The sequence below is a fragment of the Nanorana parkeri genome, unplaced genomic scaffold (genome assembly GCF_000935625.1).
Source record: "Nanorana parkeri isolate BGI_ZX_2015 unplaced genomic scaffold, ASM93562v1 scaffold871, whole genome shotgun sequence".
In the NCBI taxonomy this organism is placed as follows: domain Eukaryota; kingdom Metazoa; phylum Chordata; class Amphibia; order Anura; family Dicroglossidae; genus Nanorana; species Nanorana parkeri.
The window spans coordinates 610,588-625,390 of record NW_017307139.1 but is presented as its reverse complement, the minus strand read 5'-3'; the positions used below and the strand labels follow the sequence as shown (position 1 = coordinate 625,390).

At 41.5% G+C, this 14,803-nt stretch overlaps 1 protein-coding gene across 1 annotated transcript in view; it reads right to left on the bottom strand.

Moving 5' to 3' along the window:
* Nucleotides 1-401: 401 nt before the first annotated feature.
* PRIMPOL (primase and DNA directed polymerase) overlaps nucleotides 402-14,803 on the bottom strand; it is a 30,968-nt gene continuing 16,566 nt past the window's right edge. Inside the window, exons 7-13 of the mRNA XM_018565675.1 lie at nucleotides 14,260-14,422; nucleotides 9,169-9,260; nucleotides 6,864-6,956; nucleotides 6,088-6,196; nucleotides 4,326-4,408; nucleotides 4,104-4,150; nucleotides 402-755 (exon numbers count right to left, since the gene is read on the bottom strand). Coding sequence (XP_018421177.1) covers nucleotides 459-755; nucleotides 4,104-4,150; nucleotides 4,326-4,408; nucleotides 6,088-6,196; nucleotides 6,864-6,956; nucleotides 9,169-9,260; nucleotides 14,260-14,422 — 884 coding nt within the window. The 3' untranslated portion in view covers nucleotides 402-458. The remainder of the gene's footprint in view (nucleotides 756-4,103; nucleotides 4,151-4,325; nucleotides 4,409-6,087; nucleotides 6,197-6,863; nucleotides 6,957-9,168; nucleotides 9,261-14,259; nucleotides 14,423-14,803) is intronic.

Sequence of the window (14,803 nt, the reverse complement as noted above, 5' to 3'; positions counted from 1 at the left end):
ATTTGGGGCACACAAAGCAAATGTATATCCTCTGTGGCTTCTAAGGAATATATTAAACTGAAAGTTTCTATGCTAGAGTCCAGCTATTAATAACAAACCACCCAAATAATCTTTGTACAATGTAGCGGTAATCACCATTCACCATTAGAGATTGTTATTTTATGACAAATACGTGAACTGCCCCTCATACCTGCATTAGGCGCCTTATGAACATTGTACTTCTTCAAATAACTACAGAATTCTGTAAAATGTAAAAACACATAAGAAAATAAAAAAGAGGGGTCTATTAAAAGAAGGATACATTATAAAGTGCATACATGTGCACAGTTTCAAAGCTTTGAAGTCCAGTCTTCATGCTCCTGCGTCCTGATATCCATTCACTTGGTGCTTCTCCAATAAACAATCATTCAGTACATAAATCACAAACAGTTGTGACTTCATGCGGAGAAAACATTGATTTATTGTTCTACTGAGGTGTCCTGATCACCCATGGCTTCCAAAAGTAGTTCATCTGGAATATCAGCGCGTTCCAAATTCCATTCAGAAAGGCTGTGATCCACGATGTCAGCCAATTCTGCATCCTCAGCAGCTTCCAGCATACAGGCATCATCAATGCAATCATCCCAGTCCGGTTCACAAGTCCCGATCTGCTCTTCTGATTCTCCTGACAGATGTTGTTTTGTGTGAATAGCCAACTGTTGTGTCTTCTTAATGTTCCCGTTTTCATCCATTGCAAGACAACAGTCTTCATCTTCCTACAAGACATTTTATGTTTATAAGAAATAAAAAGAGACTGAGGAAGATTTACCAAGGAAGCTACAAAGGGATCTAGTGCAGAATAGTTGTGTTAACTTACACTATACAGCCAAAAGTTTCAGGGCATCTGGTCATCACACCTATGTGAACTTATTGAACATCTCGTCCCAAAACCATGTTCATTCATTTAGACTTGGTCTCCAACCTCCACAAAAAGTCTCCGTTCTTCTGGGAAGGCTATTTACAAGATTTTAGAGGGTGTCCGTTGAAATGTGTGCCCATTAAAGAACTATGAGGTGACTGATTTTCACTCATCTCATAGTTCAAGCCGACCTGTGACAATGAAACTGTCACGTCAGCTCAATAGATCGGGAAGTGAGTGAACACATCCCGCCGCTCGCTCCCTTCTCGATCCTGCCCCTGCAGAGCCGTGACTGTCACTCACGGCTCCCAGCAGGGATTCCCCTCCTCCCCGCTCCGATCCTCCAGCGCTGACTGGCGGAACGGACGGGGGAGGGGGCGGGTACAGCTGGCTCTGCCTCTAGATAGGCAGAGCCAGCTGTCACTCACCCAGCTGGGTGGATCTGGACAGTAATGTCAGGATCCATCCCGGCTGCAGCGGTCTCAGTATACGGCAAGCTGTAGCTCGCCGTATACTGAGCTTTGGGTCACGGGAGGACACTATTTTGTGTCCTCCCGTGACCCTTAGGAGCACTATGGGGAAAAACGCTTTCCCCATAGTTCTCCTTTAAGCCAAAAGAGCTTTTGTGAGGTGAGATACTGAAGTTGGATGAGAAGCCTTGACTCACACTCCCAAAGCTATTCAGTAGGGTTGAGGTGAGCGCTCTGTGCAGGCAACTTGAGCTTCTCCACAACAAACTCAATAAACAATGGGGGATCGGCAGACATCCTCAAACGTTTTGCCACGTAGGATATTAGCCAAGACAAAATCCCTACAATTTTGCAGTTAAATGTCCCCCTCTAGTGGTCACAATTAGCACTGCACCAGTTTGAAGAGAATCACTCAGAAATGGGAATTTAGAAGAACAAGACTCTCCACTCAAAAGAAACCTAACAAAGAGAAATACAGGGACTACTACCTTTGCTGACCTATCCATCGGAAAATGCTAGCTACCTGGCTCTCATGCTGACCCTCTTGCCTTGATCTACTTACTTGCTTTGGGTCAGTGATTCAACCAGCATTTTCTGAAGTGGGTCAGCAGCCACTCTGAGCAGCTGGAAGAAACTAAAGATTGGTATGCACTAGTAGATTTTTTTTCTCCAGCTTTTGGGCAAAATAAAAAAAAAAATCTAACAGATTCTTCCTCTACGCCAAACCGTATGAATGGAGGAATCTCCTCCCATGGCTATTATATTTTGACAGTCAGCCCTGCCCGCTTTCAAAATACCTGCACAGTGCTTGTATATGACTGCATACAGGCGCTGTTCAGCCAACAACTTTTCGCACGGCTGCTTCTTTTCATAAAACTGAAAATGTTTGGCAGGAGGCTGCAGACAGAAGCACCCAGAGTGAATTTAGTCCGCTTCTTGGTCAAATTCTCTCAGTGTATAGCCAGCTATGTATATAAACTGTCCTTTGGCAAAGCTTCTAGTTTTCTTTCATGTACTCCTGAGAGCACCTTTTGTTATAGGATAGTGTTTGCGTTACCTTACAGTTATTATAAATACTAGGGATGCGCCGATATAACGGCCGCTGAAACATATCGGCCGAAGATGGCACTTTTGGCTAAATGCCGAAAGTGCCATTTTCCTGCGGATACATTGGCGCATCCCAGGTTTCTTTCTCCCCGCCGGTCACTGCTCTGTGTCCCAGAGGGGAGGAGAGAAAGTGTCACAGGCGGCCGAGCACTGCGGGAAGAGAGTGCTGTGAATGGCCGGTGTCTCTCCTCCCACACCGCTCAGCCGCCTTTCACAGTCCGGCAGAGCGGTGTGGGGGGCGGAGACAGGCCGCGCTGTCACAGGAGGCTGGGGTCTCCTCCTGCTCCGCTCGCTCAGCCTCCTGTGACAGCTGTCAGGAAGGAGAGCGGTACAAACACTCAGTGATCAGTGAGTGTTTGTCGATAATTGAGGACATGGTATGTGTACTATATCCTCAATTATGAATGAATGGGAAGTGATCTACATCCCCTCCTGTTCATTCATAGTTGTAGTTATACTATACATACCATGTCCTCATGTTATCAATGACCAGGAGCACTCATAGAGGATTCCTGTTCATTGATAACAGGGGCTGCAGAAAGAGATTGAGGACTCAATCTCTTTTTCTATTTTAAAAGGGAAATATCAGAGGTCGGTTTAGACCCCTAATATTTCCCCTTTATAAAAAATAAATTAAAATTAAATATTGAAAAAATTAAAATAAAAACATTTTCGGTTTCAGCCTGACAATTCAATTTTCGGTTTCGGTTTTTAAATTTCTATTTCGGTGCACCTCTAATAAATACCCATTGGAGATTAGTCACAATCAGGTGTAAAGAACATACGTTTGTTGAAGATCATAGATGGCAAATACCTACAAAATGTACTGCAAATCAATGAAAACATATTGTAGGTGGTTTTCTAAGTCTGCAGCTACAAGTGATACAACACAAGTTGGGAAAATCAAACCAATCTGGCTAGCAACATCTCTACATTTGTTCTAGAAAAAAAAGTCCCAAAAGGGCAAAACATCCCATATAGAGAATTATGATGTTAAAGAAGAACTCCTGAAGAACTTGCTAAGTGCATTCATATTTGTCTGTGACATCCTTTAATGAAAACCCATTCTCTGAACTGCAGTAGCTGGCCCCATAGACTTCTATGGGACTGACAGCTGCAATTCAAACAATGCATAGCAAGCTAAAGCTGCAAATGTGGTAGTGCTACCTCTGCCATGAAGTGAATGTAAACTACCATGAACATTGGCCACTCATGGCGATTTACTTTTGGGCTTCCTGGAGTCATTTATTAAAAGGACAAAATACATGTGGTTTGTTTGCTTAAATTATTTACTTTTGTTTTAACAGTCTCTAGTGTAGCAATAGGAGGTGGAGCAGTTGCAACCATGATGGAGCCTTTGATCTGGGGGCATCTGACCCCTCTACTGTTCTACACCAAACACTTTCAGACAGCACTGAACAGACGGACAAAGCTGCTGAGGGCTTACCCTCTCTACACAACAAAAATAATAATCACTTGATAGGTGCACATTCTGTTGTGGGACTGCTCTATTCCAACCTTTATTTTTATTTTGGCGGTCTTACAGAAAACATTATTTGTTAGACTAGGTAGGGATATACAGTACCACATCAAAGAGATTTAAACAGCTACCATTAACATAAGCATACCTCTTTAAAAATGGTTGGAAGACATACTTCAGAAGGTAAAGGATAACCTGTCATAAAAACAAAGCACAGCAATGATGATCATACAGGAACAGAGCAGCTGCCAAACATATTTCAAATACACCACTGCATACTGTATACAATTCATCACAAAATATGCTGGTAGTTTATATTTGATTAACAAACTGAAAAAACAAGCGAATTGACATGACAAACAGGACTTACTATTAGACTTAAAGTTCTGTGCCCTGCAAATTGGATCGTGGCATTTCTGATACCAAACATCTCTCTTCAGATCCACTAGAAGCCTGCAGACACGTGGAACAATGAAATCATAGTGAACAGAGTGAGGCAATGATCATACAAATAATAGAGGCTGCCAAACATGCAAGGCAGTGTGAATGCAGACATCGCTACACGTGAAAAGACATTTTATGGGCCACACTATTACAACTAGGAATAATAAAAGTTTTGGCCACCAGTTCCCCTTTAAAATAAAAATGACCCCTCCTCCCATTCTGCAATGCATGCATTGTGGTAAAACAATCAATGCTTATAGCAACTTTGCATATGCTGCCGGATACTAACAAACCTTCAGTCAGGCACACGACCAAATGACCAAGGCTAAATTGGGTATTACATAACATTTGTCAAGTCAAGAAGCTAATAATCAAAAATCAGCACTTACTAGTCGGATTTAAAAAAATGGTGAAAGCTAAAATCTGACTGGTTACTATTGATAGCTTTCCTGATCCCAATGTCAGAAATAAATTCATTTGCATTAATGAAACCCAGCAAATACTCCACTGACACCTAAGCAATGAATGAATAATTATGATCATAGCAAGATGCTATGACTTTGCTTATACAAGTAGGAAAAGCCAAAAGTCAAATAACGGGACTTTTGTGCTGCTGTATGCCTACAACAAAAAATGTAGTAGTAGTAGATACCAGATTGGGCACATATGCTGGTGCTATTCTTTATTCTGCTTACCCCACCTGGTGATATCATAGGATGCAGAAGGGCAGGTTATGCCACACATTGTAATGTACAGCAAACCACAGACCATTCCACCTTGTGTCATTAAAAGAGAACTATGGGGTAAGTGGTTTTCCCCATAGTTCTCTTTAGGGTCACGGGAGGACATTTACTAACCTCCTCCCGTGACCCAAAGCTCAGTATATCTTGGGCTATTACTTGCGATATACTGAGAGTGCCGCAGCCGGGATGGATCCCGACAATACTGATATCCACCCAGCTGTGTGAGTGACACATGGCTCTGCCTATCTAGAGGCAGAGCCAGCTGTGCCCGTCCCCTTCCCCGTCCGTTCCTCCACTCAGAGCTGGAGGATTGGAGAGGGGAGGGGGGGGAATCCTTGCGGGGAGCGGTGACTGACAGTCACCACTCTCTGCGGGGAGATGATCAGAAAATGAGAGAGCGACGGTATGTGTTCGCTTACTTCCCGATCAATAGAGCCGACCTGTGACAGCTTCTTTGTCACAGGTTGCCTCTAACTATGAGGATGAGTGGAAATCTGGAAATCAATCACCTCATAGCTCTCCTTTAAGTGCATGCTAGGGAAAAGCAGGTGACAAAAGACAGAGGTGTTATGTGGTCACTAAGGGCTCAGGACATTGGAAGCTGGCGAATTCTAAACTGGCATTATACTGCATCAAGTATTCCATACTGCTTACATTTTTTCAATCTACTTCGGCTCTTTATATACCCCAAATTACTTTACGCTGCAGGTGCCGGTATCCATTGAATGCCCAACTTGTGCTTTGAGTTCTAACTTCTATCCAAAATGTAGTTTTCATCCTGTATAATGCTTATACAGAAACCAATGCTAATCATTTCTACAAAAGGCGGAGGTACTACTAGAAAACATAGCAATGTTTCTATCCTCCACTATACCACAATATAATAGCACTTATTTCAGACGGGTCTTAGGCAGGTGAATACATTTTTAAGCAAGAACCACTTACATGACATTATTGCTTTTGTGAGCCCGCCATATGTTTTCACACCAGCGGTAGTTGGCAGTGTCATAAACAAGCAACTCCTCTGAAGCAAAGTAGTTCCACTGCCGAATACCTATTCCAAATACAGAAGAAAAGAAAAACACAATATTTGTGTACAAATAAAAAGGTTTATTGACATTATTATTCCACAAACAATACATGCAAATAAAATGCACCAAAAACAATTAGCAAACTTCATTTTGCAGCAAAGTATAAATATTGAGTTCTCATAACAATGTCCTAAGTCTATGATTATTATAAACACATTGGGGGGAATTTATCAAACCTGGAGCAGATTTGCACTGCAGCCAATCAGCTTCTTTGTCTCATTTTCAAATCTTACCTGAGCAAACGGAAGAGAGATGCCGATTGGTTGCTATAGGCAACTGCTCCAGATTCTGTCTGCTCCAGTTTTGATCAATTCCCTTCATTGTGGCTTTAATATATGAACAACCAGAAAAGTAGATTATGTTAATCCCCAGAAACAATCATATATTTCCAGTCAGAAATGGGAAAAGAACAGGGTCCCTTACATATGTACAATCAACATTCCAATCCACAGTACAGCTATACAGAGTTACACATTGACCTGTATAGCATCTGGAGCACTCCAATCTGAACATGCAGAGCCTGATGTATAAACATTCAATGGGGGAATGCCATTTAGTAATAACTGGCAGAAAAGACTGGAAGTATAAGGTAACATTTGTTATAAATAGCCCAAAGCTCAGGAATCATACCTCCTTGGAAGCCTTCTCTTGTGACAAGTGACCATATGAATTGATCAATTTCTGGATAGGGTGAAGACTGATATCCATTCATGACACTGCCTGGTGAAGAGGGAACAGCATTGTTACACTATGGGGCAAACGTTGTTTGCTGTTTTGACTCTACTTGGTAGGATGAATTAGCAAAATTGTATGTAACAGCCCCCGCCCAATGTCCTACGTAAAACACTTCACATTATCAAGATCATGCTTTTTAGCATGGAGCAACGAATACTGTACCTTTCATGTACATAGAACACTCACCATTTGACACAAATAACTACAATTAGCAAAACATGCCTGTTCTATAATGTGTTGTACTTTTTATTTTTTTTGAGGACAGGTGGCAGTGAGGTCAGAAAATGGCAACCATGGGAATGCTCCCATATTTGTGGATTCCGGAATCAAGTAATGTCTTTGCCTGGAGACCTACTAGATACCTTGGTGCTTTTGGATCCCATCTATTGCTTGTTGGTCTTCCCCTTCTCAAATCTACTCAGTTTATCAAATTAGCTAACATGTACGGACTGCTGCTAGAGGTCTTATTTCCTTGAAATGGAAGCAACCGCTACCACCCTCTACTCAGGACTTTTACAGATGCATACATGACATCTTCAACCTGATTTGAAAAAAACTTGGTCCGCCTGGCGCACAAAGGATTTTCCCCACTCACTTTTATCTTCCTCCTTCTCATCTTTATGGGCCATAGGTGGGGACTCTGGGTTGGATGGGGAGCATGGACCTTTCTCTCATTTTATTTTCCTTTCTCTCTTACTATGTCTCTCTCTTTCTTTACAATGCTCTGTCCAAGGCTTCCTTTTCTTCCCCCTCTTTGACCCTACGCATTTCACTTCCTGTATTCTCCAACTATTTCTGTTTTATTCTCCATTATTATCAAATGACTTATTATAATATATTGTTTACAGATATCACATTATCATATACACCTCTATTTCTATTACTCAAATATGTACCTTATTGGTTAGAATATCATCTATTACTAGGGTTGCACCCAAAAATGTATCAGTATTGGTACCGATACCCAGTACTCGTACTCGCCCAAATGCTCCTTTACCTTCCCTGATACCGGGCAGGGATTGTCTGAAGAAGCCAGTAAGTTCTGATAGCTAATGCTGCCATTAACATTTTCATATTTTATTCATCCACAGTTCCAATGTCTACAACAATATGACATACCAGTTTACTCTGATTTTGTGTACTGCTCTGCATATTAAGCCATACTAAAACATCTGGTCACTCCAGAAAGGTTTAGGTGTTATCAATGGGGATGAATTAGGATGCAAGGAAACTGCACTGCCACATCTGTAAAATATTTTGTGTATGTAACCCCAAATACAACAATTCTGTAAATGCAGATATTGAATTTTTTTTGTGAGCTTATGTTTAAAGTAAAAGAGGGGGAGAGTAAACATACTCTCCCAGCTACTGTAGCTGTCACACGCAGATTCTAGACTGAGAACATGACCACTGATCAATCAGTTTTTGGTCTCTGCTCCCACCAGAGAGTAGTGACCGTCAGTGCCTGTCCCCTGCAAGGTTTCCTCCCTCCCCTCTCTGGTTGGCTGGAGAACAGACAGGGGATGGGACGGGCATGGCTTGCTCTCAGTCGTATGGAGAGAGGCAGAGCCAGCTGCCATGGTGGATGCCAACAGTACTGTCAGGATCCTTCTCTACTGAGGCACGGCTCTGTTCTGTCAGCTGATATCAGGCATTGGTCACCGTCCTGTGACTAAAAACGTTGTTTGGCTTTACTTCTCTTTTACTAAATAACAGTTGATCCCATCATTTTATGCTCTGTGTCAGTTCTTCCTTTAAATCATGCTCCAACGTGGCCACTTCTTCAGGATTGTGTGGAGAGACACTTTAGTCCGGTAGCGTGTCCTGCTGCATATATTCGGTTGTTAGGTTTTTTTTTCTCCACAAAACCTACAGCATAATTATAATGTATGCCTGCACTAAACCTGCCATTATTGAGAAACGCAGGGTTCACATACAATTCAGAAGAATACAAAATTTGCTTTCCTCGAGCATAATAGTATTCAGCCAAGCTAATGCTAACTGGCTTATGTATGAAGTTTGTGAAAATCACTTGTAAATACCATGACTAAAGGGCATAAACTTGCTGCTAGGAGTGGCCATGTTGAACTAGAAAGACGACATTTCAGCTGTAGTAGTAAAACTCAAATTGTAAAAGTTATGTGTAAACATGCTGGTAAAGAAAACCTACCAGATAGCGCCAACATTTACACAGCAATACCTGAAATAAGGGATCCTCCAGAGCTGACACGACCACTTCCATTCCTGTCACTCGGGCTGGTACAGGTCAAGATTTTTAAGCAGTCTGTAAATCTTTAAGATTTAATAAGTGTTAGTAAATGTGTACATTGCCCACACATCTGATGATGTCATACAGCCCCCATGTCTGATTATATCTCTGTACTGCCTGCCAGGATCATTGCCATTCCTGAATAGCTAAAAGAGGATGTCCCTCATGCTTGTGGATACATTCCTGCACATCACTGATGTGTCTAACCAAGACCCAAGCGAGACTCATCATTGTCTCTTCTTGTATTGCCGGGGTGGGCAAACTCTAACCCTCCAGCTGTTGTGGAACTAAAAATCCCATGAGGCATTGCATGATTCTCACAGCCACGGGCATGACCCCCAGATAGATGCATGGTGGGATTTGTAGTTTCACCACAACTGGAGGACTGGAGTTCACCCACCCCTGTCTTAGGGCCTATTGACACCACTTGTGTTATGGTAACACAAGTTGCATGTTTTAGTGCGCTGTGGTGCAATTCGCTGTGAATGGCACTCCAATGTACCTCCAAAATGCCACAGCACTGCGCCGCAAAAATTGCAGGCCGCACCTATTTTTCATGTTTTGAGGTACATTGCAGCCCACTCATTCTAAATGGACTGCCTAATGCAACACTCCGCAATGCATGTCAAGGCATGAAAATGTGGACGCTGCACTGTGGTGCAAATGGGTCCTTGGGCTGTACAATTTAGGGATGTAGTAAATTCAACAGAAGGAGTCTTATCTGATAGGGCAAAGTACAGTAAGTCATAATATATAAAATATAGGGAATATACAGTATATACTGTTATATTACATGTGCATAATAGGTGATCGGACTTTCTTACTCTTCAGGAAAGACTCCTCATCTCCCACTAAAGCTGGCCGTATACCAGTAGAATTTTTTTCTAAAAAAAATTATCTCCAGAATCTGTCTTCGATTTTCTTATGGTTAATGGGCACAAATTGACAGCATACCATTCACAACTGTGAATGTGGTTACCATTTAGGAAACATATTGTTTTGCGCATGTGCTTGGCACAAAAGAAACCTGTTTAACCCCTTCCAGACCGACGATGGGATTATGCCGCCATGATCGTTCAGTTAGTTAACGAACGGTGAAGGGATAATCCCATCATTCGGTACAATAAGCGCTGGCCCATGAAGGAACCAACCCTCATTAAGTTACTGCTGTTGATGGGTCCCTTGGGGTCTGAGGCAGACCCTCAACAGATTAGGTGGTCACAGTCCTGTGATCACAGCGAGAGCTGATCCATGTGATCGCAGAGCCATGACAGTCACAAAGCCAGCAGCAGCTCACTGTGTTTTGTAAACAGCTAGCCGGCTGTGTATTACAAAAAGTGATACAAAAGTATCTCTGAGGAGAATACCATATTCTCCTCAGAGATATCAAGTATCAAAGCCCCTGCAAATAAAAAAAAAAACCCTTAGTGCCCCCTAGTTTAAAAAATAAAATAACGTTTCTAAAAATGTAAAAAAGGAAAAAAGTTTTTTTAAAAACCCAAAACACATTCTAAAATTGTATTTTACTCCTTGTATTTTGCGACCTATACAGTGAGGAAAATAATGATTTGATCCCCTGCAGATTTTGTAAGTTTGCCCACTTACAAAGAAATGAAAGGTCTATCATTTTTTATCATGTATTAGAGATAGAGACAGAATATCAACCAAAAATCCAGAAAAAACACATGATACAAATGTTATAAATTGAGTTGCAGTTCAGTGAGTAAAATAAGTATTTGATCCCCTACTAAACAACAATAATTCTGGCTCCCACAGACTGGCTATGTGGTACACAGATTAGTCCTGTCAATTTAAGAAGGTGCTCCTAACGACAACTCGTTATTTACATAAAAGACACCTGTCCACAGAATCTCTTTCTTCCATTCAAACCTCACCACCATGGGCAAGACCAGAGTTGTCAAAGGACGTTAGGGACAAGATTGTAGACCAGCACAAGGCTAGAATGGGCTACAAGACTATCAGCAAGAAGCTTGGTGAGAAGGAAACAACTGTGGGACCGATTATTCACAAATGGAAGGAATACAAAATAACCATCAACTGCCCTCGGTCTGGAGCTCCATGCAGGATTTTGCCTCATGGAGAAAGGAAGATCAAAAAAAAAAAAAAAAAGTGAGGGATCAGCCCAGAACTACACGGGAGGAGCTTGTGAATGATCTCAAGGCAGTTGGGACCACAGTCACCAAACAAACCATTGGTAACACAATACATCGCCATGGATTGAGATACTGCAGCGCCCACAAGGTCCCCCTCCTCAACAAGGCACATGTACAGGCCTGTCTGAAGTTTGCCAATGAACATCTAAATGATTCAGAGAAGGATTGGGAGAAAGTGCACGGTCAGATGAGAACAAAATTGAGCTCTTTGGCATTAACTGGACTCGCCGTGTTTGGAGGAAGAAAAATGTTGACTATGACCCTAAGAACACCATCCCTACAGTCAAGCACGGAGGTGGAAACATTATACTTTGGGGCTGTTTCTCTGATAAAAGTACAGGCCGACTTTGCCGCATTGAGGGACCAATGGACAGGGCCATGTATTGTAAAATCTTGATGAGAACCTCCTTCCCTCAACCAGAACATTGAAGAAGGGCAGTGGATGGGTCTTTCAGCATGACAATGACGCAAAACATACCGCCATGGCAACAAAGCAGTAGCTAAAGAAGAAGCACATTAAGGTCATGGAGTGGCCTAACCGGTCTCCAGACCTTAATCCTACAGAAAATGTATAGAGGGAGCTGAAACTTCGAGTTGCTAAGCGACAGCCAAGAAACCTTAAGGATTTAGAGAAGATCTGTAAAGAAGAGTGGACCAAAATCCCTCCTGAGATGCGTGCAAACCTTGTAACCAACTACAAGAAACGTCTTACCTCTGTGCTTGCCAACAAGGGTTTCTCCACAAGTACCAAGTCATGTTTTGCTTGGAGATCAAATACTTATTTTATTCACTGAACTGCAACTCAATTTATAACATTTAAAAACAAGAAAGAAAGAAGAACAGCGCCTTCTTGTATAATTCCAATTTATTGGTCTATAATAAAAACAAAATGAAAAAATACTCACAAACGGTGTCTTTAGCAAAGCATTTTTGAATAACTGAACCAGAGGGGCATAATAGAGCAATCGACAACCGAAACGTCTTACAGCCAGGCAATAAGCACCTTTAGGAAGTGTATTATCTCAATATTTCTCTCATGACAGGTTTTAATCACCAAATGTCACATAAGATAGTTCTTACAGAAATGAATAGTGAATATGGTTAACTTTTCTATGGAACCTTCTGTTTACTTCTCTTTTTTTTTTAACCAAAATGTAAATTTACAGTCAAAATCAGAAGAAGCCTTTCCATAAATAGAATAATATCAGTAGATTTATCTAAACAGCAACAATTTGCCCTGACACCGACAAAATGTTAACACTTGCTTGCTTCAACTGTGTTCCCGTAAAAAGTCTGGAGAAACTTGCCAACATCACACAAATAAATGATTAACAAAGCAAGACATGGTACAGCCTTCTCCACTGCTCTGTATAAGGTCTGATGTGAAAAAATGCAGAACACAGGATTCTTAAAGTTAAACTAGGCAGATATAACACAAAATGCCACTGAAAGCAGTTATAAAATGTTTTAAACATAATGAAATGTGTTTTAAATATAGCTAGTGTAATTACTTGACCTTTACTTAGTACCTTGCACATCCTGGTACAGCAGACTGGGAGAGGGAAGAATAGTACAAGGAGCCAATGAGATGCAGTTTATGCACCTTTTTTACAAGTATCATGGACAGGAGGAAGGAGCAGTGTGAGTAGACAGGTGAACTGCTGTTGCTCCCTCACTGTCTATTTGCACACAATGTGTAGGGAATTGACCTAGCTTTATTGCTTACCTGCAACAGAGAAAAGGCAGGCCACCAGCCTGGCTCTGCTGTGACAGAGCTGTGTAGGCCTGGATGGACAGACAAACAAAGCCTTCAACAAGTAAAACAGCGTCTATGTATTTTTTTACTGTGTATTTTGCTGAATGCTTGGAGTTCAATTTCAATGCAATGCTAAGAGTCTGCCCTCCCATAACTGATAATTGTACTAGTTACTTATGAATGAATGGTAGCTAACTGAATCACACCCTTACTTCTAGTTTACTTGGAAGACAAGTATCAACATCACCCCACCATGGATCCAGGCTTTGCCTCTAACCCTCCCAACCCTCAGAGTTTCACTTTTGCTGAATTTTCAATCATTTCAAATGATTTAAATTGACAAAGTTAGTGCGTGCCGCTGGAAAATCAAGTGCAGGCCTGGCATTGTTCGTGCTCTCAGAGATACAGGAAAATAGAAGGTGACAGAACTCAATAGCTTCTATCAAAACCTGAAATATTGGTTTAAAGTGACCCTGTCACTACAGGCCAACTTTTACAAAACAGGTCACCTATAAAAGAAGTGTTTACATGCTTACCCTACTGACGGCCCCTGCATTGAAAAGCAGCCACTTCTCTGCTCCCCAGCTGCTTCAAGTATTTGCACATCAGATGAAACAAATATTTCCTTCCTCAATTGCTGGCTCCTACGTCCTGTAGTGATGCAGGAGCCAGAAGAAGAACCACAGTGGCCAGAGGGGGAGCAAGTATCTTAGACACCTGGAATTATTGAATATTTGCATCTGATGTGGAGTGACTTTTCAGTATATGGGATCTCAGAAAGGTAAGCATGAAAAAACAAAAAAAACAATCACTTCTTTTACAGTTGATCTATTTTGTAAAAGTGACCCTGTGGTGACAAGGTGGCAATAAAGGTAAAGTGATTCAGGTCTCATGCATAAGAGAAAGTGAACTGAAATATCTGTGTTGGGCCAAAAAGAAATAAACAGATATTGTTCAAGTGCAGGAAGATAGAGGGAAGAGACCATTAGACTGGCTGCTATGGGTAAGGACCATATAATAATAATAATAATAATAATAATAATAATAATAATAAAAGTGGTAACGATTGACAACACAAGGACTTGACCTTACCTCACATTGCTAATTAAAGAGCAGAGGAAAATGTGCTCTTCCGCTGACACATGCTTGGGGGGCTTGCCGAAAAACTTGTTGTCTTCAGCCAATTCAAACACGGCATTCTTTCCCAGTTTAGAGGATTTGTATAAACGGAAGTTCCTGTTTTTTGTGTAAACTCCTGTATGCAATACATGATATGAGAACAGATAACAAGGATGAATCACAGATGAAAACAGGGGCTGCTCCAATTTAATGATTTTATTTTCTTCGGTTCCGATTGATTTGTTGATCATAGAAACCAATCAATCATTCGATTTTCATAACTTTTTCCATAAAATTAAATCTGACTGGCTGCTATTGGCACAACTTTGTTTTGCCCCGCATGCTGAGCAAGAAAAAATAAAAAAAAAGTGTGGATGGGTGAATTTCTCCCTCCGCTGTCATTGCCAACCTCTCCTTGCCGACCCTTGCCTCTGGTCCAGAGCAACTGTACTGATGAGAAGTGATTGGTTGCAGTCACTGTTCAGGTATTCTGACAGCAGCATACCAGCCGCCGTCA